Source organism: Fulmarus glacialis, unplaced genomic scaffold (assembly GCF_000690835.1).
Source record: "Fulmarus glacialis isolate BGI_N327 unplaced genomic scaffold, ASM69083v1 scaffold8365, whole genome shotgun sequence".
Classification (NCBI taxonomy): Eukaryota; Metazoa; Chordata; class Aves; order Procellariiformes; family Procellariidae; genus Fulmarus; species Fulmarus glacialis.
Window position 1 is genome coordinate 33,058 of NW_009213611.1, and position 23,550 is coordinate 56,607.

The window sequence follows — 23,550 nt, forward strand, 5'->3', positions numbered from 1 at the left end:
GACTTCACAGCTAGGAAATGAGTGCAACTTGCTTCACTGGTTTATTTTTTTAGGACACAAGCAGAGGTAACTTTAATCTTGGGGAGGAATTAGGACCTGGATTCGTTGACAGCTGACAGCCAATAAATGCTTCATTGTAGTCCTTCCAAATATATATAATGACGGATAGTCACAGTAGTTTGGTCTTACGATCAAGAGTAAAATAGTCAATGCTGGCATTTGAATTGTAATAGAGCATCACTAAAGTCTCGTTGAGGTGGACTTATATCACTCCCTTCTATTTTATATTTCCTACTGATGTTACTACCTGAGCTACTTTTGATTTATATTTTAGATGTTTTACAATGCAGAACTAAGAAATTTTTAATTAAAACAGGCAGGGGGGCATGGGCTTAGGTTTTGGAGAGTGTTTACTGGCAGTTTGTTTTGCAAGAGTGCTGAGGAATACTTGTCAATGGGACAGAAAGATCCAGTATTTTAATCAGTAACTGGAAAAGTATAAAAAACAGGTGGGGGAGGAAGGAGTTTAATTTGTGTGTAGTAAGAGAGTATGTGAGTAATGGGATGAAGTTAGGTGGAGGAAATGGTTTTTAAAAAACAATGGTGATGGAAAAGCAGAATCCTCCTACTAGTGGTCTTGTACAGATTGGGATTACTGGAGGTAAACATTAGGACACTTGAAAGTAGGCTGGGAAAAAAGCATCAGAAGTCACACTATGGGAACAGCCCTGAACTGGAGGGAGTGGTGGTCCAAATGACTTTATATGGCTTTTCTGTCTCTCTCAGATTGGTACACGGTGACTCTGAGCGTAGTATTACAAAACAGAATCCATTCTCAAAACAGCATTTGTGGTATGTTTGCCAAAAAGGGAAGTTTCTGGAAAGGTGGAATTTGGATATGTTTTATGTAGTCCTCCTTTGAATGTGTTAGAAGGATAAGAATTTAACTAAAGATAGGACTGAGAAATATTGTAAGTGTGTGTACAGACACTCTAAAAGAAATCCTTTTGGGATAAAACTTACCCCATAAAGAGATTGAGAGAGAATTTTTTTACCACTCTGAAGAGGTTGACAAAAAGTGCAGACTCTTTGAAAAATAAATAAATTGCCAATTGGGGATAATTATTTTCATCATACCCGCAAAATTTTAGCTAAAATTACAGTGAGTAAGTCTCTAAAGGTGATTATACCTATCTTTTTAATGGAGTATCAAAATGACATTATGTTTTTTACAGTTGGTTGTTTGAAGATGACAACAGATTTTATTAAACTTGTTGTTACGTTTCAAACACAAACAGGAGACTTGCAACAGAAAGGTAGTTTTCAAGTAATAGCATGAAAGGAGCTAGAGCCAAATTTTAAACCATTATGTCACATGGGTTATGCTGACGTTGTACTGAATTATTGTTCTGACTCAGCAGGTAGGTCTTGTGTATATGAGAAATTATTTTATGGTTTAGAATAATGATCACTTTTTCCCCCAATAAAGATTCTTCTCCAAGGAGCTGAAAGTAGGAAAAATTAAGAAATGAACAAACCATCTAAATCAATATAACTCCATCAGTAAGAAAATCAGTTATCTTTATTATATGTTATTACTTATGTATAATATAAGCACGACCATATAAAAGAAGTTAGCAACAATTCTTACAGCATTGTTCTAACTGTGGAGGATAACTGACTGTGTTCCTGCTGGTTCGGGGTGAAACGGTAGAGAATAGTGCTGTGTTTTGCCCCGTCTTATTTAAGATACAGAAGAAAGGCACTTTCTCCACTTTCTTTTTCCAAAGTCTTTTTTTTGACTGTGACCAAGGTTGTACCTGTCTCGTTTACAGTTTTAAATGCTACATGTATGTTTTTACCAAATACAGACGGATTTCCTGTTAAGCAGAATTTGGTTTACTATCATAGAAGATGCTGCTGAAAGGAGCATCTCATCAGATGCCTCTCAGATGAACCTCTAGGTCACTGTTTAACTTCCATTTTTTAAAAAAATGTCTTTGATGAAACTTACAGTTCTGAAGTTTAGAATGCAAATGAAAGAGAGACCTTAGCGACATTCCCGGTGCTGTTTCTCATATGCTCTTAGGTGATTGAAGGCAATGTTACAACATATTTTATGTCTGAAGGAACTTTTTTGATTTTCAAGGAAATGTCTTGTGTTTAGTCTAGCTTATGTTGTGTGTGTATTTTTCCTCATCTCTTATTTATATAGCCTTTCTGTTCACTTGCTAAAAGCACTTGATCATTTTCTGCCTCCAGAAGACGCTCTTGTTTTAGCAGGCAAAACATTTGACATAATGAAGAAGTAAATGCTGTGCTGGTAGATGATGATAGCCAAATCTTTTGTAGCCCATTATCATCTCTGTGGGTTTAGTTTACAGCCTAGAGCTGTTGGAACGTTGCAACAGTGGACATATTTTACAAACAGAAGGAAGGCTGAGTACTTCAGAATTATGATGTACTCACATAAGAGGCATCTTTTTAGCTCTATTAATGGTAAAACTAGATCAGTCTTCTAGTAACTGAATTTTCTTGCATTTAAATTCTGTCTTAAGCAGAATGGTTTTTATCCCATCCGTTATTTTAGCCAGGTTGTTAGGCCTTGTCTATTCATTTACACGTATTTGTTTTACAAGTTCTATGAGATATTTTATTTTTAGCTAGCTTCATCAAACAGGTTTAAACTGAAGTTAGCTTATCAAGGGAGTGATAACTAACTGTGAGTTAGCTTATTATCAATTCATATTTCCATTTCTTTTAAGAAAGTGAACTCTGCAGTCTGATGATTTTTTAATGGAATTTTAAAAATATTTATTGATGTGTAATTCCTGGCTCTTCAGGGCTCTGCAACAGCTGTCACCAACGTTGTTCTAAATATTGTCTATCAATAATTTTATTAGCTCATGAAGGAGGTTACAAATGAAGTGCATTTGTGTGAATTGCAGCTGTAATGTGACAGAAATTGAAGAAAACAAAACATTGCTTTGGTGTCTCAGAAGTAAAAAAAAAAAAAAAAATCCATAAGTAAACCAGCTAATTTCACTGTCTTGAAGTTATATTGGCTTAATATTGGAGAGTAATATTTCTGTATACAATAATAAGCAGTACTTCTAAGCAAGCAATTAAACTTTCTGATGTAGTGTTGTCTGTCTTCTGAAAGTGTAGTAATTTGATCCCTGTTGTTCTTGCGCAACTTTAGGAGCAGGGAACCATCGCTATTTTATGGGATACCTGTTCTTCCTGCTTTTTATGATCTGCTGGATGATTTATGGATGTATCTCTTGTGAGTAAATCTGGGGGTTTGGCTTTTTTTAATTGCTTATGAATACTTTGTTTATCTCCTGGTATGGATTTTTACAGATTTTTCCCTTATCAGATTTATGGATATTTTTATTCTGGAATTGAACTGCATATTAACAATTGACTATATTGGATATTTTAAGTTAGAAGATGGTGTTTTTCTTGTCCTAGATTTTTTTTCTTCATCACGGCCAAGTGTGTGCATATATCATGTATTCAAGGAGTTGGGAAAGGAAGAGAGAGAAAGTAAAACTATTTTGGCACATTGTCATTTTCTTATTTAGTTTAATACATTCTAATGTGGTCATTATGTTGATGTACAATAAACATATCTTAAATCTTCTGTATGGTTTTTGACATTTTGTTTTTTTCTATAGACTGGGGTTTCCACTGTGAGACAAGTTATGCAAAGGATGGATTTTGGACCTATATTACACAGATTGCTACCTGTTCTCCATGGATGTTTTGGATGTTTCTAAACAGTGTTTTTCACTTCATGTGGGTGGCAGTGTTACTTATGTGTCAGATGTATCAGGTATGGAAGAGCACTTTATTTGTAATGCTGAGTCTTGGGAGTGACATAAGAATATCAAACAGTTGCGTCATTTAAATTTTGATGTTCATTATGCAAGACCAAGCGTTCAGTCTCTCAGCCACGCTAGAGGAGGCAGGCATCTGTTGTCTCTGGATATTAGTCATCATTCACTTCTCATTCACGTGTGCTTTTTTTTTTTTCTGTAAGAGGTTAAAATACCTACCTCCTGCTTTCCATTGTCAGAATGACAAAAAGGCAAAACAGACCAGAGAAGGGCAATAAGGACTAATGGAGGATAAGATCTGTGGGTTGAACTTGGAATAATGCAGCATGTCATTAGCTGAAAGAGGGTGGTAACTTCAAAGGGGTTGCAATAATTTCTTACGCTGCTTCAGTGTGATTTGTGATTACATTCCTGTACTGTAATCTGACCAAACCCAAGTTTTTCTTTATCCTTTTTAAGGAAAGACAAGTCATGCTGAAAGCCTTTCAGTATAACTTGAAAGTCTTTCAGTATGACTTGTCATTAACGAACCGTGAGACTTACCAATTTAATCTTTCCAGAGATCCTGGAAATAAAAATCATCCTGTAAGGCATAGGTAAAAGCTTTCAGGAAATTTAAGTTTGTCCTCCTTTCTCTACAATATTCATCATTTACAACATACATCAATTTCAAAATCTTGCATATGTGAGTGAGAGCCATTCCGTCCTTTAGAAGTCTTTCCTGCCCAAGACAAAAGAGCAGAGGAACTACATGTATTGCAGGTGGCTTTCAAAGCAGTCTAACCCACCAGACTTCTATTGCAGAATAAGCACGTAACTTTCCGGAGAGCCTTCCATCATACTTTCATCATGATCCATTAAGTTCCCCATTGAGGATTCCTGTTAATAAGATCTGTGTACAGATGAATCTTTGAATTATGCCACTTGGAAAAATACATCTCATAGTATTTTGTGTCATATGTGTAATTAAGCAAAATAATTCTAGCATTTGACTTCTTCACTAATCCTGGAAAAATGAAAACCGAACACACAGTCATATTACTAAATTTCCTAAGAGTTTTACTCATAGAAAACTTAGGATTGTTCTTGACAAATCTCTTTGGAGTTTGCTATAATGATGGAATTGATAAAGATATTCTCTAATTTGCTTCTTTTCGTTTGCAACTGCACAGCCCCTACTCTTGCTGCTTTTTTTGGTTTTTTCCCCCTCCACCATAAAGTTTGGACTTGTCCTTGTTATTGAACAGGCCAGGGTTATTGTCAAAACACTACCTACTATCTTAGAAAAATAACTTAAAACCTTTACCTCCTATTTCAAAAGTTGGCCATTGAGAGCCCATTTATGTACATAGACATAAAACTTCACTGGGTTTCACGGAGGCGAAGAAAATGCTTGAGATACTAAGTACATCCAAATGAGGCAAGCCAGCCCAAACTTAACTTTTTCAATGTTCTTGCTTTTGTAACATGCAGCAGAGTTTACTTTTTATATTTCACTAGGAATTACAAGATTTTATCTTCCTGTAGTATAAAGCTGCTAGGGGAGTTCTCACATTTTTGTTTCCAATTACATCACATTACAGTAAACTCTGGTTTTACATAAGATACCCTTTTAGGCTAACATAGTTGGAAAGCTGTTACAGAAAATCATAGCCTTTGGGCCAAATGGTTCTGTAAAAAGGAAAAAACACAAGCAACAACAAAAATACCCAACACTTTTTTCTGGTCATCTTTCTGTCTTGTGGATAGAAATGTTATGTTACTGCAACAAAATTATAAATGGGGAAAAATATATTACTGGAGCTATAACCAGAATGTCAAGAGGAAAAAAAAGTGGTTCAAATGCTCTGTAAAGTAACTCCTGAATCTATTATTTACAGTACACTTCAGCTCACAATATAGTAAAGGCATCTCTTTATTATGAACTAAGAAGTCACAGTTTATTCAGTGATCAGATTTATTTCTGATCACTTTAAAAATTAAACCTTTTGCACAATCTGGTACAGCTTTGTATGGTGTTTTATGTTGGGACCTCATAATTTCCCTGGACAAAAATTCCTTCTTCAAAAGGAGGAATATAAAACAGTAAATTTGGTCCAGTCTGGCTCGTGCAGGGCTTGTTTGCATGTTTTTACGTAAGCTAAATTGCTTACTCTTTTTCCTGTCTTCAGATATCTTGCTTAGGTATCACTACAAATGAAAGAATGAATGCAAGAAGATACAAGCACTTTAAAGTTACAACCACATCTATTGAAAGCCCATTCAAGTAAGTTTTAAAGTGTAAACATATTTCTTATTTGTGTAGTCTTGCATACATTTGAATTGTGCAGCTTATTGAAACAGAACATAGCTAAATACGTTTTAAGTATTTTCACTGCTTGGAATGCTGAATCTTTCAGCTATTTTTGCAGTAAAACATTCTATCCAGTTAAAGGAAGTGATAAATGTTTTGTAGTGACTCTAGACAGGGATGCTTAAACACAGAAAAAATACTTTCCAGCAGTGGTCATATTTTGCTCTAGAGTTTATGGGGAAATAAATATCCTCTTTATAAATCAGATGCCCAAGCCAGAGGTAGTTGCTTATTGCCTGGTGTCGATGTTGACCTGGATCTTCACTTCCACACCGGGCATTTTCTCCTGATTGATATTTAATGTGCTGTTGAATTTGCTCTGTGCAGTAGCTCTCCTTGCTTTCTTTACTGTGAGAAAAGCGGCAGCATTTCCTTCCTGCTCAGGAGGAAGGGCATGGGCAAAGCTATTTGTGGGGAAGGGAGCAGGATGTACCAGGAACTGAAGTGGGTGTTGCATGGGTGAGACATGGACTTTTGGGTATCAGTATGTAAAGGGTAGGTTGGGATTCTGGTTTCTGTAGTGCTGAGGGTGCAAGTTGAGAGAGGGGCTTGGGGATGGTACAGCACCGGGATGGGAATATGGCACATGGAGCAGCTTACGGAGCCAAATCAGGAAATAAATGAAGGCATGAGGCTGGAATATTGGTGGGTAGAGGACATGTTACACAAGGGGCAGCGAAGGGACAGAAGCTTGTCTCATCCTGCTGCATATGCTGCGTCTCCTGTGGGAACTGCTGCTCCTTCAGGGGAACAGGAGATAGAAGTTCTTGTTGCAGTTTGATTTTGTGCTACAAGAGAAGTTTGTGTGATCTTTTTTTAATATCCTTCCATACAAAACTTCTAGTGAGTAGACAAGCATCTCTGTGCGGTTGCAGTCTTCCTACAGATAAAAGTTGTAACAAAAACAGTTCTTTTGCCTGAAGAACATAGGGCGGTGCACAGAATAGGAAAAAGATGCTGGTTTTATCCCCAAATCAATGTCACATTCACAAACCATTTTCACTGACATAGCTGCTATTATAAAAATGACTCCTGAAAATAACACCAGATGTCTAAAATAACTGACTTGGCATCACCTGTCAGATGAAGCATTGACATCAAGTAGCTGTCATCTCATTGTTGCTTAGACCTGTTCTTGCATATATCATAATACGACCTTATCTTCCTGAAAACTGTGATCTATTCAGCCTGCGTGTAATTAAGTTTAAAAAAGCCCAACATGTTGGTATTTTGATGTAGGTATCTTAAATAGTTGACAATTAATTGATTCAGCAGCAGAAAGCACTCGAATAGTTCATTTAATTCAGATAATGCTTTCTTAATTTTGTGCTGTCTAGGGACTTAATTGATCTTAGATCTGCAGCTGGTGAACCAGTATGTATGACAGAAATAGACATTAATAAAAATGGAAATTATTCTAGGAAGACATTGACTTCATACTGTTTTGTCTTGCATCCATCTGTACACTGCAACTTTCCTTTTAGAAAGGGATCTGAATTACCATGCTATGCTACATGATGGTGCACTGCCAATAACATGTTACATTTCTCCATACAGTTTTGGTAGATAGTGGAAAAAATTAGTGTCTTGGTTGTGTCCAAGGATCAAACATTCACCAGTCTGGTGACTGCTGCTTATTTCAGAACTTGCTCATCAGCAAGCACTAAGATAATTCTTAACTGAATTGGTTTTCTACAGTTGGGAACTTAAAGGGTGAAGAATCGAATTTGTAGGTAGACAAAAAATGTTGTACTTTGTTAGATGAGCTATGATACTGCTTGCTAACCTGTTTTTTTGTTTTGTTTTTAGCCATGGATGTATAAGGAACATTATAGACTTCTTTGAATTCAGATGCTGTGGTCTTTTTCGGCCTGTTATCGTGGACTGGACAAGGCAGTATACAATAGAATATGACCAAACTTCAGGATCAGGGTACCAGCTAGTGTAGCACCACCTTCATCCTGTGAGCATATCATATCTGAGTGGTGCCTGAAAAATTTTCTCTCTCTCTCGAATCCGCATCCCTTGAAGAGTAGCATGCTATGTGTAGGGCTGATGATGAATCTTAAAGTACCTTCTCTTCATCAGAATTTTATTAACAAAAGTAAAAATGGACAGAATAAACTGCCAAACCTGATAAGGAAGAGGAGGAAGATGAAAAAGGGATTTTAACAGTTCTTAACATGAGAATTATTCGCGACAGCATATTCACAGTATTTGTTGTTGGGGGTTTTATTTAAGGTCTTTCACAATGGAGCATAAGATTATTGAAGTATTGACATAAGTAGCTACGTTGTGCTGAGCAGAAAAATTTATTTCCCGATATGAGTAATTCCACTGAAACAAGAATCTAGAATACGAAACTAAATTTCATGATGCAGAGTTCACTGATCGCTATGTTGTAGTTCCTGTAATGTGACTTTTTAATACAGATTTTTCTGTAGTATTATGTACATTGAAAAATGTGCTTTTCAGTACTGTTATAAACATCATGTGGTGGGAATCCCCTGTAACGTGTTAAGTTATAGCAGTAGGGCATGTCAGATAATGTTGAGAAAAAATGTTGCCCACATTTTTTGGTGATTGTTTTTGCCACCAGTTAGTGGTACAACTAAATACTTGTAATAACCCTATTCTGAGATTATATAGTCTGAAATAAACAATTGCGCAAATAAGGAAAGCTCTTCTGTCAAAGTTAAAGCCCTGCTTAAATGCATGATACACCTGTAAAACTAGATTACAGTATATAATGTTCAGGAAAAAAGTGGGAAAAATTCATTATCTTTGAAGTAATTGTATAAGCAACTTACAAACTAGCAATGTTTCAATATTAGGTTTCGTCCTCATACAGTACAGTGTAGTGTAATTGGAGACATGTTGGAAGAGAAATTGCATAGGGGAAACCACAGATGTGAAAGCAAAAATCTCAATTATAAAAAGAAAAGATAGTTTTAAATTGAATGCAACTGCAGAAGAAGAACCCAAAGTTGTCTGAAATGCTTATTTTGTTTGGATGTAAAATAGTGGAAACCAAACTTTAAAAAAAAAATTTAAAAATCCCCATAACAGCACGCGCACACAGAAAATGTAACGCAACGTTCTGAAGAAGATGGTGTATTGGCTTGTGGAAATCACCCTTAATTTCTTTTTTTTTTAAGTTCTCATGCTACAGATATGTTTGGAAGGTAAGGAATGATCTGAAATTGCATTCCAAAGGGGCTTTTCTTGAATGTGATGCACTGATTTTTGTTATGGTGTTTTCATATACTCATAGTGAATTGTTCACTGCTTCCTTAACTATTGTTTACAGAGAGACTGAGAATCAGGTTAGTTCTCTTCTAAGTGCTGTAGCAACCCAGTGGTTCGAGAAACCTGTGAGGGGAGTTTGGGGAGGGACCTGAAAGCAGATGTCTGAGACTAGTGTAAAGAATGTGTATCTGTATATAAATAATTTATCAAACAGTTTTCTCTCTGTGAGTGTGTGTTTAGTGTATTTAAAGCTGCTCATTTTCATTTTATTCAACCAAAAAAGTGTAGGAAGATACCTAATGAGCTTTTAGTGATGTTCAATATTGCTGTTAATAGGCATTATGCCCTGCAAATTCACTGCATGTTTGATGCTTGGCAAAATTAGCTTTTTCTGTAATATGCAGATTACAGGTAATAAAGCAATCTAGTGGTATTCCCAGCCCTTGCCTTAGTAAGAGGAGCAGTGAAACTGTAAATAGTTGATGTTCAGTATTTGCAAGTAAACATTTTTTCTGTAGTTGTTCATTGATCTCAAGACACACACTTAGTTTGCAAGTACCAGATATCAGGATTTACAGAAGTGCAGCATTAGAGTACTTGAATGTTTAATACTGGAAAAATCAACATCGTCTTGGACGCAGTTTTAATGGGAGAGGTTTGGGTGTAGGGGTGGCAAGAAGCTTTTGCTATTTTTGTCAGACAAAATTTATAATCCTAACGAAGACACATTCTGTTTCAGTGAAAACACTTGACATCAGTTACTCATTTTTTTCTAATCAGAAAAAAGCATGAAGACTTCACAGTGGTGTTTATTTTAGTCACCAGTAATGTTCTGCATATTTGTTCATATTTTTTTTCACATTTCTGTTGGGGGTCGGTTGACTTGAAGAACTTCAGTCCACTATTAAATATTGCCTAACACCAGAAGAGCAGTTCAGTAACGTGATACAAGTTTTGGTTTTAGTTGCCCAGTAGCATTAACTGCCATGAATTGTGTCATGCAGTCCATGTCAAAAATGTTTGCAAAAGAGGAGGTGATCTTTGGTAATATGTGGTGAATTCTGCACTATTTACTTGTTAACAGCTCTCTGGTAACAGTTTTGTTGAGACCTGCAGAATTTGAGCAATAGTAAGTAGTTGTGAAAATTAACTTGCATATATGGATTTGGGATGTATGAAGTTTCCAGTGCAAAATGTAACTTGTCTTGAGTAACACTGAATCTTCTTACGTGAAATCATAAAATCAAGCAGGGGGGAGCCAACTATGCAGCGTTTATCTGTCATCAAAATTCACTTGTTGAACCAAAACTGCATTGCTTCTGAAACTTAACAAAGCTGATCCAGACCAACAGCAGATCAGACCAACTTAATCTGACATAGGTAGAATAAATGGGAATTTTGTCTTGGCCCTAAACATGTGCTGTTTCTTTGCAGGTTTCTGTATTCTTTGATGTCCGCCAGATTTTTTTTCAATTACTGTGTAAAACAGCATCACTACATTTTAAGCTATGGATTTTTTGGTATATTCTTTATTTATAACTGTGCCAAGTATTATTTTAATACTGTCGAGATCTTGATGTATTACATTGTGAACAAAAAAATCTGTAAAATGTTTAATAAATTAGCTCTCCTTACATAAATTAAATCTGTTAAATTTTGTAAGTTATTAATCAAATAAATATTGACTCTTAGATGCAGTGTTTGTCTTGACTTGGGATGTGATTTCACACAGTGTTGTTTCTGTCCAATTTCAGAAGCTGTATCGTGAGAAAATAGCTGGTATCTTGCATCTTATTTTAGTAAAGTCTTTCCAGAAAGATCTACATGTCTTAAAGGTAGCATGCACCCAATCCTGTGCTGATGTGAAATCCTGTGAACTACTACACTGGGTTTTGGTAAAGTACACCTTTGTGTACTACCAATTAGAGCTACTGTTCACTAATTAGATACTCCTTTCTTTTGAGCAAAGCATGCTGGCAAGGTAACATTTCTTAAGGGAGAATTCATTCTAGGGAACGTTTCAGGTGGTCAAAAAATGTACATATTTAATGACATTGAAGGTATTCTGAGGGTAAACAAGACATACACATAGGGCTGGTAGGTATGACCAAGATGTGTGCTTCTAGGTGGCACTTGCAGGAGACAGAATACCTTGACACTTCTGGTCCGTTCTAAAGGTTGGATTTTGAGTAGAAACAAGGTAACCATCCAAGCTGGAATTTAATCAGGATATTTATAGCCAGCAATATGTATTAAAGGATAAGGCTAGGACTTAAGAGCACACCTAATGGGGAGAAAAAAGTCTGTTTTCTGCTGGATGTGGGTTCAATATTGATACTGATTGAGAATTGTTGCTGCTGTTCTCCCCGAGGCAATGGTTCTGGTGAGGCTGGGCCCAAGCTCGCCTCTGCTGACCACCCTTTGAGTTCTCTGGTAAAGATCAGGGAAGGTACTTTCTTTTGTAAAAAAGACATTCTGTGCAGAAGATCTCCATCAGAGATTTGCAGTGCTCCATCAGAGCAGTTGCTGCTCTTGGGAGGTACGGGTGGGCTCCTGATGACTTGAAAGCTGGTTACTTGGTTTGTTTTATTTGGAAAGAAGCTTGCCCTCCGCACCCTCATTATGGCTTGATTAGAGTTCACTCCTTCGCGCTTCCCATGAGCTGCCTTTAAGTAAAATCACGGGTTTTTTGCTATGAAAGCAATGTTTACTTGTGAATGCTTGCATTTGGATTTTATCCACTATGGAGATCAGTAAAAATTGCCAGGCTGAATATATTTGCAGTATCTTACAAACTCAGTGCTGTTATCTTATAAATTTAGTGCCATATTCACATTGCCTCCAATCCTACATACTACTTAAGCTCTCCAGATCATGAAGTCAGAGTACTTTTGAGAACCAATCTCTCCTGGAATGAGGGCTCCAAACCGAGACTAACTCAAAGTTGTACTCCAGCCTGGACTGGAATATTCATCAGTGCTTTGCTGCAGCTGAAAAGTTGACCGTAACCAAGTGAAAGCACTTCAGTGTAGGGTACTCATTTCTCTTGACAAGTATATTGTCTTTATGGTTACAAGTTTTCTTTTTTCCTTCATTCCTTTGGTTTTCCTGTCATTAAATAAGTTGTTGGGATGTAGAACAGTGCGGAGCTGTGAGTTGCTGCTATAACGCCCTCCAGGAAATGAAAGGAAAGCCCTTGATTTTTAGCAGTTTAAATCACTTCTGATCGCTGCTTCTGTTCATTTTTCTAAGAATTGAAAGCTCTTTTTTATAGGCAAATGAACAATATGTTAGATGCCCGTTTTTGTCAGCATAAATCGCACCTGCCAGCTGTGCTAACGTGGCGGGTTTAGATCAACTACAGTAGCTACATCAACTAATGGGGAGCGGTTTCATCTGCCCAGTAGTGTGTCAAGAGCATTATTTTGCTTTCTGTCTATCCAACAGTGCTAGTCAACAATTTGTAATGCTGTTCCTGAGAAGAGGAAGCACTTCCATCAGGTAACGAGGCTATGGAAAGAGGATGTTGTCACTGTCTTCATGTCCTTGGCTGCTGGAGCCTGGATACTGCTTCTAAGTTACAGCTGTCCTTGCTCACATTGGAAGAGTCAGAGGGGATCAACCCTTCCTGCATAAAGTGTCAAGTTGGCAAAGGAGAAAAGTACTTTACTTTTTTTTTAGGAGAAAAGTATTAGGATCGTCAGTATGAGTAGCAGGACCAAAGGTTTCTGCCCAGGTTTCCTGGGCTGTGCTGTTTCTTTCTGTCTCGCTTCCACCTGAAACCGTGTGCTGCTTCTGCCTTACTGTTTTCTTTTTCAGTTGTAATTTTTCCCTCCCTGTGAACTGTACAAGCTCTTGGCTCACATTTTGAGCCAGCTGTCTGTTCTTCCTCATACCTACGTTGTTCCTTTGTGACCTGTACAAAATGCTCTTTGTGTATTGACTAGTACATATTTTTCTAATAAGGCTTTTGGCTTGCACTGCTTCACTGCCTCAGACCGCAGTCGTAGACGTTGCTTGAAACTCTGCCTTCGACCGCATTTTATTGTAGCGTTCACCAAAAAGTATCAGCCTGCTTCCCAAACCAGACAGAGTTTCAAATCTCATCTTTTCTTTAACTAACTTCTGTTGGGCACGATGACAGCTGAAACTAAACCTCGCCCTTCACCCCAGAACACCACGTGGGTTGTAGCCACCGGCACGGAGCTCGTGCCTCCCCACAAAGGTGGTCAGCCTCTAGTGAAGCCCTTGCTGTGCAATAGCATGCCCTTCACGGGAAGGGATGGAAAGGCATTTCTGCAACTGCCTGTTACCTGCTGAGGCTCAGGCGTGCTCCTCTGAGGCACAGTTTGTGCTTTTAAGAGGCGTAGATGCCCGGGTCTCACGTGCCGCCTCCTTACTGTAGGCCACAGGAAGCCTTTGCAAAAGGAGCTTGGCAGAGGAGCCTGAGCACACTGGTGAAGGTTTGCTTCAGGTGCTCAAGAAACTTAGGACTAATAAAAAAACTAATAAAAATATTAAAAAAAAAAAAAAATCACGAAGCTGCTCATACTAAATGCTGGTTACTTGCAGAAAAATAAGGCAAGTTGCCTAAAACTGGGTGATTTTTGCATAACCGTTTTAGGCTTAAGTACCTCATTCTCACATAATGCCTTTGGGGGTGCTGGTCCTGGGTCTCCTGTTGAGGAGGTGACTCCCATTTGCTTCACAAGAAGTGCAATCGCAGGTGCTCAGGCCTTGCAGGCTTGTGTTGGGAGCTGCTCCAGCCCCTATAAGAAGCCAAGCTCTTCTGTGAACTTTCTACTCAAGATCTGGCCAAGGCAAAAGTAATTGTCTCCTAACTGTAGACCTTTATTAGCAGCAGTTCCTAAAGAGTTATGTTAGCAGAGTCAAGGCCCCTTACTATTACGGCTTTCACCCAACTGGTGTGTTTGCACAGAGTAGATCTACACTGCATTTGATGTGTTTAACTACAATTACTCCTTGCCCATCAACTTGAGTTCAAGTCACGTTTTCTACCAGAGTGTTTAAAGACAGAATTTTATTCTGCTCCGTTGTTGTGCTGCAGCTACTTTGTCAGATCCTATCCTCAAGAGGCTGAAACCCTCCACCATCTTAATTAATTAAGGGTCCTAGCACTACCAAGAAAAGGTCAAAAGCTGCTCTTAAACCTGAGTTTGATGTGATAGTCCAGAGCTTGGTCAACTGTCAAGTAGGAATGGTATTAATCTGCAGCTGTCTTGGTAGAGTACTCCTTCTGTGCAGTAAGTCCTGTGCATAACACCTCAATACCAAAGCAGGTGCAACCCCGCAAAATACTACAATGAAAAAGGTTTGTTTTCCATTCACTAGAGACTCTATGGCAGAGACAGACAGCCATTTAGGGACACAGCTACTTATAATCTGTCACTGCACAGAGTGGTAGATTAGGATTTACTACTTCTGTGCAGTGAGCGGCTAGTTGCCTTGCACATGCATATGATGGTGTGATACTGGAGGACAGTCCCTCACCTCTGACGGCCATGACCAGTGCTATGCCTTCAGTCACGCTGGGCTTTCAGTGAAGCTCTGCACCAAGTCCAGAGCATCATATCTCCACTCCTGTACCCCAACAATACTCCCCTTACTTACCTTGTATTGCTCACAAAGCATGTAACAGTTGGCTTTAGGATATATCAACAAGCAAAGCTTTATTGAATTGATAATCGGTACTACAACTGTTACAGTGTGATACACAAAGCAAGGAAAAAAAGCAGTGCCTTTTTTTTTTTTAAAAAAAAAATCATCTGCTGAATGTATGCCCAAGCACTACAGCAACTAGTATCTGTTTCACAGTAGTTAGTAACATTTAGGAAACTCTCTCATTTCTTGTAGCAGGATCTCAGCAGAGCAGTAAGGGGTTTTGAGCCGAGCCTCCTCACTGGGCGTGAACGAGGGCGCCCGCTCCCTGGCCGTACCCAAATCCCTTGGGGCCAAAGTTCTTCGCATAACAACCTGCAAGAAAGATGAACATGTAGTAGCTTAGGCTTCTGGCTCGTTAATTAAGAACAGCACTGTCTAGGCTAAGCCCCTCAGCTGCTTCCCATTAGTCACCCATCGGAAGCAATGCTTAGAAACATTTTGTTAAGCTTCGTAACTGCCATGACTGAACTCAATAGCCACGGCTGTTCAGTCCGTGCAGCTCCCAACCTACTCTGTGAAAGCAATTCATACATCGGTTCTGTGGGTAGGTATCTGTTAAGACATACATTGTCATCAAATCACTGTGTGGGTCAAGTTTATATCCATGATACCATGCAAGAAGGCATGGCAGGATGCTTGCTAGCTTGTTCCCTTACTCTGATCTGCTTTCTGACCCACGCAGAGGACACGGGCTGCTGCTGCATTTCTCAGTATGTAATGTTTTGCTTGATGCAGATGTAAGCTACGTCAGCAGCTTCAGTAATATTCATTTCATTTCTCAGGTCTATTCCTATGACTTACAGAGCACTTCCATCTTGACAGAAGCCTGAAAGTTTCTTATATCAGGAATAAATTCAGCATCTGTCCTTGTAACACACTACCTTGAACCATAAACAAATGATCTTTGTTTCTTTCCTCACCTTTACAATAGATTTCTCCCTCTTTTTCAGTTAGGGTTGTAGATTCTAGGCTTTTTCCACACTTGGCACATCGAAAGCAGTTTTTGTGCCATGGCTAGGGGGGGAAAAAAAAAAGAAAAAAGAAAAAAAAAAGATAGTTAAAATACACAGAATGCCTGAGTTGGTAAAAAAATGCATTAACTGGAGATGCTTGCATCAGTACTGTTTATACATGACTGATGCAATAAAAAACAGTTTAAGCGCACCAGTAGCAGACGAGAGCGTCTGCATTTCTGCGAGTGGCCCAAAGCGCTGAATTCCACACAGCATCCTGCTCAGGGCAGCATTTTCAAAGATTTGGGCTTGCTCTAATCAATTCACAGCAGATCTTGGCTCTCTGTAGCGAGTCAGACAGCTGGCAGACTGACACACAGTTTTACACGGTATTTTCAGAGAACATCCCCTTTCTGCCAAAACATTCAGCCTCTATCATAAGCTGCACACCACAAGACTGTCGCTCTTCTGGGGGGAAAGCGCTCCCGTAGTCTGCTTTAAGTCTCTGGCACGAGACGATATTGAAAATATCTGAAATCCACGGTGTGTGCTCATCACCCTGCATTTCAAGTGCTTTTTGTTCAATTAAGTTGATTGATTTGACTATTTCCAATGCTAAGAAATGCAATTTGAAGGTAGCTCTGCCCCGCAGTTGGTTCCCTGCTGGAACCCACATAACATACCTTGCTCACTTTCAAGTCCACGTAGCAGGTACAAAACAGCACACGCAGTTCCTTACCTTTCCAGCTCCTATTACTTTCTCTGCCGCATACACAGAATCGCCACACCTAGAGCATTTCTCTGCCCCTCCGAACTTCTGAGCGAATTTTGAAGTGTTTGGATTTGTTGTGGGACGGTGGGGAGAGGGCGTGCTGAAAGAAACGGGACATTTGTTGTCTTTACTTTTTTACTAAATGACCTCTTGCTCTTCTTAACAACGCTAACAGAGCAGCATCCAACACACAGTACAGAATACAGTACTTTTGCAAAACTGGAGAAGTAAGTTACCAGCAAGTCTATCCAATTACACTTGGTAGGAAAAAAAAAACCACACACCACACCAAGAAAAGAAAGGCCATGCTTCTAACGATAAAAAGAAGCTACTGTAAAAGCTAGCCTTATGAGCAGCCTTCACCTTTTCACTTCTCTAGAAGTGCTGAATTCTGTATCAGGACATGCGTTTATCAGATAGTAACCTACAAATAATTCTGTTAAATTCCTGTCGCTGATCATAATCTGGAACCTGAACTGAGCACTGAACCTGGCTGGAGAGCATACATCATATAAACGTCAAGCAGTAATTTGGGAACTTGCATGAAGCAAGTTGTGAGGCATACCTCAGCTTCTTTCCACATGCTTTGCTTTACAGTTGGAACTTAATCAGACTAGGAATGTTTACTATTTAATAGGCCTTTTGGTTTTGGCTATAATTAAGCACAAATGGATCTTCATTTGCCAGTTAAAAATTCATTCTTCTTGTAGCCCCAGATTCTCAGCTCCCCGAATCCATCCCTGCCAGAACCTGTTGAACATTTGCATTTGCAGCTTATTTAGGAGAGTGACTTGAGACCTACAGTCACCTCTGCGGGCTCGTGCAGAGCCATCAGCAGCTCCGTAATCCAGTCCCCTATGGCTCATGCATAGGGTTAGTGCATCTTTACTTGTGCTAACTCCTGCTTGTTCGGTGCCTACTCACAGTCACCAGTGGAAGCTTTGTGCGCTGCAGGTTAAATGCCCTGCATTCGGTTATACTCGGGTATTTGCAGCATTTCTATTCCAGACAACATGAACTAAACAAAATCCAGCCTGAAAGACTCCTCTGAAAACAGTGCTGAAGGACAAGGGTCACACACCCCGCAACTCAGTTCACTCACCTCTCAGGCTTGATGCCTAGTCTCTCTCCCCTGTCCATGTTCAGCGTGCCTGCCCCTTGGCCGTATCCGTAACCTTTTGGGCCATACTTTTTCCCATAGCAAGATTTGCAGTAAACTTCAGCATCATGAATCGCTACAGTTGTGCTGTCCAAGTTCTTCCGGCAGACCACTGGAGGGAAAAAAAAAAGTTAAACTGCCTTAAGGGACCATTTCCATCAGCACATGTAGTAAGCCAAAAATCAAGTGAGAAGTGATGTTATGGGTTTCCCTGTCCACAATTCTTCCTATTAGGTTGCGGGACTGCCAGAGATTAGAGGGAGCAGGTTGTCATTTGAATTAGTGAATTATGCTTAGCCCTATAAAGGGCTCTATTCCCTCCCACCTCTTCGTGACCGTGACATTTAAAGCCTGGAAACTTGCTGTGGTTTGATGAATGAGGCTGCTCAGAAACACAGATAGTGCAGTCAGCAGTTTCCCTTGACAGATGCCATACAGCGTGAAGCAAAAGCCTATCGGTGCAGAAGAGCCCCTGTCCTGCCCTTTTGGCCAGGGTGGGGCTGGGAAAAAAAAATGCTCAAGGTTTTCCCCCTGCCTCAGTGCTGCTTTGGGGCAGCGTTGGGACTATTTCACAGCTGTCACTGGAGGGGCTGTGCTTTTCTGGCATTCCTACATTGTCCTTCAGCACAATGCAAGCACTCTGCTCAAGGTTACAGCAGAAGGCAGAATTATTTCCTTCTTAAACCTTCTTTTGTATCCCAACTGGCACGCTCTTTCCATCTGCAACAGCATTATGCCCGTGATAAAGAATTTGGGGAGGGAAAAAAAAAAAACCAAGAAGCAGCCTCATGAATTTTTTGTTTAAAAAGAATTTTAAGGTCTTCAAAATACAGGGTGACCTTTGCTTATGGCATTCGTTAGCTCCAAGGTTCTTTTTATAAGGCACAAATATCCAATAAGTAAATCGACTAATGCATGTTTGTTAAGTCTACAGACTTTAACCCCAACAGAACTATGCACTAAGGAAAAGCAAATACTCAGACACACTAGAGCCATTGTTTGACTGTAAGTTCCAGGTTTCTTTTAATAGAAACTCCCATAAAAGGCTGAAAATGAGGCAGCCAAGACATCTAATCTTTTCTTTTGTGACTGCTGTAGAGCTAAGGGAAAGGAGCGTAGGTGCGCCGAGGCTCACACGCCAGCACAGCGCGCTGACATTATGCTGCAGACTAACAGCAAACTAGTTCGAGAGGGTCAGTGGTAAACTGTGGCTTATATGAAGAGGGCTAAACCCGAGCTCTGCCCACAGGTATTAAACACCAGCAAGAGGGACAAAACAGTACCTCATGTTTGTAATAAGGTAAAATTCTCTGATTCGGACAGACAGGCTGCCTGTTTGCAAAGCAGGAGCCTCCGATTCACAGCGACCCTTTGTTCCCTTCATCTAGGCAGAGGTCTTTTCAGCAGAGAAAGCAATTTTCAATGCCTCGCTGGGCTTGTTGGTTGGACTGGAAAATAATGCTTTGGACTCCTTTCATCTGAAATAAACCACAGGCCCCTGTGCCAAGAAAGTCTAGGCTTTCGGCTGTGGTAAAGCATCAACAACTCGGCTGTGCTCAGGCACGTTGGTGTCCCAGTCTGTGCGGGACTTCAGGGCAGGGGTTTGGTAACTGTTCCTGCAGCTGCTGCCAGCCCCGGGACCACCGGGAGAAGTCCAGCTGAGCTCAGATCAGTGCAAATGGGGCTCTGCCGCTGGGCTTTCTCCTCTGCATGAGCAACACTTAAGCCAGGTTTCCAACCTCAAGATCTCTTAGACTCCTGATGAGAAGGCTGGGAGGCGGGCAAACGGAGAGAGGGAGAAAAGCATGATGTGCTCTGCTTTGGGAGGTGCATCCCACCCCTCCCACACTGGAGAGGTAGGATAATATCTCTCTAGGAGACAACCTCTCCCTTCGGCACCGCCAGGCCCAGGAAGCACAGGGGGAAGCAGGAGTCAAGCCCAACACGTGATGGACACAGCCATCTCTGGCCGCTGCCATTCCCTGTGCGTCACGGGTGCCAGCTGAGCCTTGGACATCTCAGCGGACCAGCACCTTGCTGTTGTGACCCCCCAGCTATGCCAGGAGAGGTTTTGCAGGGGAGCGGGAGGGGAATACTTACTGCAGAGGAAGCAGCACCGGTGGAAGCTCCTCCCGTCGCACTGCACCTCCTCGGCATGGTAGACGGTGCGGCCACAGGCGCCGCATTTGTTGCCGCCTCCCCAGTTCGGCATGGTGGCTCTGCACGCCCAGCCAGGCGGGAGGGGAGAAGGGGAGAGGTTTGTTAACCACGGTGTCCTCTACCACCCCAGCTCGAGGACAGCTGGGGAGCTGGGGTTATAAGCTCCCCTAAAGCAGGTCTGCGAAGTTTGTATATCAGAGCACACGCCTGCAATTTTACCAACTGTTTAAAAACGTGACCTTCCACGCGTGAGAAGTTTTTGTGATCAAATCAACTTCTCAGCCCTTCAGATCCCAGACCAGACTTAAAAGCTTAGGCGGGCTCTCTACGGCTATTTGTAAAAGCAGATGGACTGGCAAGGGGAACAGAGGCTGCTGCTGCTGAACAGCAAGAAAAACAGAGACGCAGTCCTCACGAGACGTGTCCTCCTGTCCCTGCCTGGGGTTTTGAAAGTTACATAAATTGGATATGCACAAATTACAGTTTCACACACAAGGGCTTTACTGTACCTTGAGTGAACACCCCCCCACATGGATATAATTTCAGTTTCTATGCTTCATTAACGCTGGGCCTCTCGTCTGATGGAAGCAGACCAATTGTGCCAACAACGGCATTTTGTTTTACTGCAGGGCCTATCATTTGGGATGCAGTACAAGCCAAAGTTCACCTCACCGGAGAACCACTTATTAGGGCTGTAGGGACATTCTGAACTCCTCTGAGAGGAGTTCAAAGAAATTTAAGGGGGATTATTTCCCGGGGACTCCACCGCTATTGCATGAACTGTGCCTTTACCAGAGAGGTATATGAACCAAACCCACCCACTCAAGGAGCCACTTCAAAATAAAGTAAAACTCCCTCTGATGCATTACTTGCAATGGACACTCAGAAGGCTAGCGGGGGGGACAGGCACCATCACCCATCATGTCAAACTACAACCTTGGGAACAGTCTTGTACGTTAAGCCAGAAGCAGCAATTGTCCCATCTCAAGCTGAGCTGCCCCCTCCCCAGCTCCCCTGCGCTCGTGCCATCGCCACCACCAGTTCCCACCCAGCTCGACTGGGAGCTCCTCCTGCTCCTCCCATTAACCGTCCTGGGTTAAAGCACCAAAGCAGAGCACTGCCAGCCACCTTCAGCTTTTCTGGGGCTTCCCTCCTCCCGCCACAACCACGAGCTAACACAGCGGTGTTTGTTGAAGGCTCATCTCCCAGTCATCGCTCAACTCGCGACCATTGGTTAATGCTGGCTTGCTCCCCTGCGGCTCACCACCTGAGGACCACCTCTCGTAAGCACGGAGGCCAACACCAGCCAGAGAGAAGGTTATCGATTCAGTGAGTCTAACCCAGTGGAGCTGCTCAGGCCTCACCACCCCCCCAGCTCCTTACCAACCCTTGTTTCAGACAGGGTTTCTGGGCGAGGACCATGGGTTTGCCCACTGGAAGCCCAGAATACACCTCCTGCCACCCCACCCCACCAGCAGCACCATTCCCTCCCAGCAGGCTCCCCACAGCAGCACTGCAGTGCGGGTCTGCTATCAGGTACGGAAAGAAGGAAGGAATTTGTCAGGAGCTTCTGACTTCTCTCGGCACAACTCACCTTCAGTTATCCTTAGAAGCTCTCCTATGCTGGCCAGACAGGGAGAAGAGACACGCGACGGCATCCCCACGCAGCGCCCACAACCTGCTGCCTTCAGTCAGCTTTGCTGCTCATCCCTCTGAGCCAGAAGCAGAGGACTACCAATCCCCAGTTGTCCCCCTGGCCAACACAGAGGAACTGGAAGCGCCGCCATGACACAGGGAGCCAGAGAGGAGCGTGTGGCTTCACGATCCCCTTTCTCTACGGGGCTCTCACCGACGTGTGGGAGAGACCTCAGTGCAGAGAGACCCTTGGAGGGGTCTCGTGGGCACCTGGCCGCTGCCTCGCGCTCTCCAGGCAAGGTAGAGCAGACTCGTACATCACATCTCAGAGCAGCAGTTTTGGCTAAGCCTGAATTAAGCAACCCACCTTGTTAGTGCTGCTAAAACAAGCCTCCTGCCCAAGCAGCCTGACCAGTAGTTTGGCAGTTTTAGGGATGCAGGGAAGGTTGCGTGGTTCCCAAGTAAGACATGCTGCCAAGTAGCTGCTACAAGACCTTTGTCCAAGACAAGCAGACAGCCATTCATGGCATGTGGGAAAACAAGATCAGTTTATTAACCTAAATTGGGGCATCTTAGGTACATTCCTAAGCAAAGGCTTAGGAAACTTCCTCGGAGTGGCTGAGCAGTGCCATTTGCACACTGACACTAATTACTGAAATATCCCTTTGTTTAAAACTTCCACAGGATTAGCACCATTACTGCTCCATGGTTTAGCACTAATACCCTGACCGAGCTCATAAAATTAGTTTTATGACATTTCCCACTTTGCCTTTGTCATTCTTGGCACAACTGTAGAGTCTAAAAATTAAGATTCCATTTCTTTTATTCAAGTGCTTGGCTGTGCTACCGCACAGCAGCTGACATCAATCATGGCGAAGAATATAGGCTGCACAAAGCTTTGGAAAAGGAATGCATGGACTGGAAAAAAAAAAAAAAAAAAGGAGAAGAGATTCCTTTCCACTTTGTATGCTTTCCAAAACGTAAACGGTATTCGGTACACGAACTACGTCTGTCTTTTCCTCTCACCATCCCCACGCTCACGTTCTTTTGTGCATTTACACGAGTCTAAATTATTTTAATAATTTTGTAAACAAACAACTATTTAGTTTCCATGCACACTAGAGCCGAGGACCTGGATCAGGCTTCCAGCTTTGCCCCGGATTTCCCATGTAGTATTGGGCAACATGAGGTGCAGCCCCACCCCTTCTTCCCAAGGGAGACAAAGTATAAGATGATCTGGCAACCATTAGTTGACTCAAATCTTCTGATAAGGGCTCTGGGAATTATTAAGTGAAAAGCAAAAAGGAATCGGAGTCAGTACTTCAAGGTGACCTTGGTCTCTTCCACAGAAGATATCTACATTTATCCTCCCCATAATGTTCCCATGACGGCTTGCGTGGGAAGAACGGCAGTATTTCTTCAATTACCCAACAGCAAGGGCTACCCTGCGGCAGCGGTGCCCAGAGGGCACCTAAGGGGAAGAGGGCTGATGACTCGAAGAAGCTCTGCAAGCAGGACAGTGTACAAGCCTGTGCTCCTGCCCACGAGCCGCTCCCTTCGCACCACCCAGGACTTCATGTGGCCCCAGTCTCCTTTGAGAGCTCCACAGGTGGCAGATTCAGACTTCCAATCCTGCATTAAGCCTTCCCTGCTCCCTCAAGACTTTTTGGCTAGTTCAGGCAGGCCTTCAGGGAGCTCAAGAGCAGTAATTAAACATCCAGATGATCTCACTACCAGTACCAACA

General features: G+C 41.6%; 2 protein-coding genes across 3 annotated transcripts in view; one reads left to right on the top strand and one right to left on the bottom strand.

The window, feature by feature from the left end:
* The window catches only part of ZDHHC17 (zinc finger, DHHC-type containing 17), a 43,309-nt gene extending 32,172 nt beyond the window's left edge, over positions 1 to 11,137 (top strand). Inside the window, exons 11-14 of the mRNA XM_009578250.1 lie at positions 3,203 to 3,286; positions 3,681 to 3,838; positions 6,014 to 6,108; positions 8,005 to 11,137. Coding sequence (XP_009576545.1) covers positions 3,203 to 3,286; positions 3,681 to 3,838; positions 6,014 to 6,108; positions 8,005 to 8,143 — 476 coding nt within the window. The 3' untranslated portion in view covers positions 8,144 to 11,137. The remainder of the gene's footprint in view (positions 1 to 3,202; positions 3,287 to 3,680; positions 3,839 to 6,013; positions 6,109 to 8,004) is intronic.
* Positions 11,138 to 15,108: 3,971 nt separating this feature from the next.
* CSRP2 (cysteine and glycine-rich protein 2) lies at positions 15,109 to 20,241 on the bottom strand. Of its 2 annotated transcripts, none has more exons than XM_009578248.1 (5): positions 20,111 to 20,241; positions 17,954 to 18,122; positions 16,819 to 16,951; positions 16,047 to 16,140; positions 15,109 to 15,438 (listed from the first exon to the last, which is right to left on the bottom strand). In XM_009578248.1, exons 1-5 carry the CDS (start codon positions 20,220 to 20,222, stop codon positions 15,362 to 15,364), a joined length of 585 nt encoding a protein of 194 aa, XP_009576543.1. In that variant the 5' UTR covers positions 20,223 to 20,241; the 3' UTR covers positions 15,109 to 15,361. The 2 variants fall into 2 exon arrangements, with proteins under 2 accessions (XP_009576543.1, XP_009576544.1); XM_009578249.1 differs by having other exon boundaries at positions 15,362 to 15,438; positions 16,837 to 16,951.
* Positions 20,242 to 23,550: the final 3,309 nt, after the last annotated feature.

Bases quoted from the DNA above. Each gene is read 5' to 3' on its own strand.
- CSRP2 (XM_009578248.1), bottom strand. From the start codon at position 20,222: ATGCCGAACTGGGGAGGCGGCAACAAATGCGGCGCCTGTGGCCGCACC. The intron at 18,123-20,110 runs GTAAGTATTCCC...TTTTCCCTCCAG, and splicing joins CCGGTGCTGCTTCCTCTGCA to TGGTCTGCCGGAAGAACTTG. The intron at 16,952-17,953 runs GTGAGTGAACTG...CGTTTCTTTCAG, and splicing joins CTAGGCATCAAGCCTGAGAG to CACGCCCTCTCCCCACCGTC.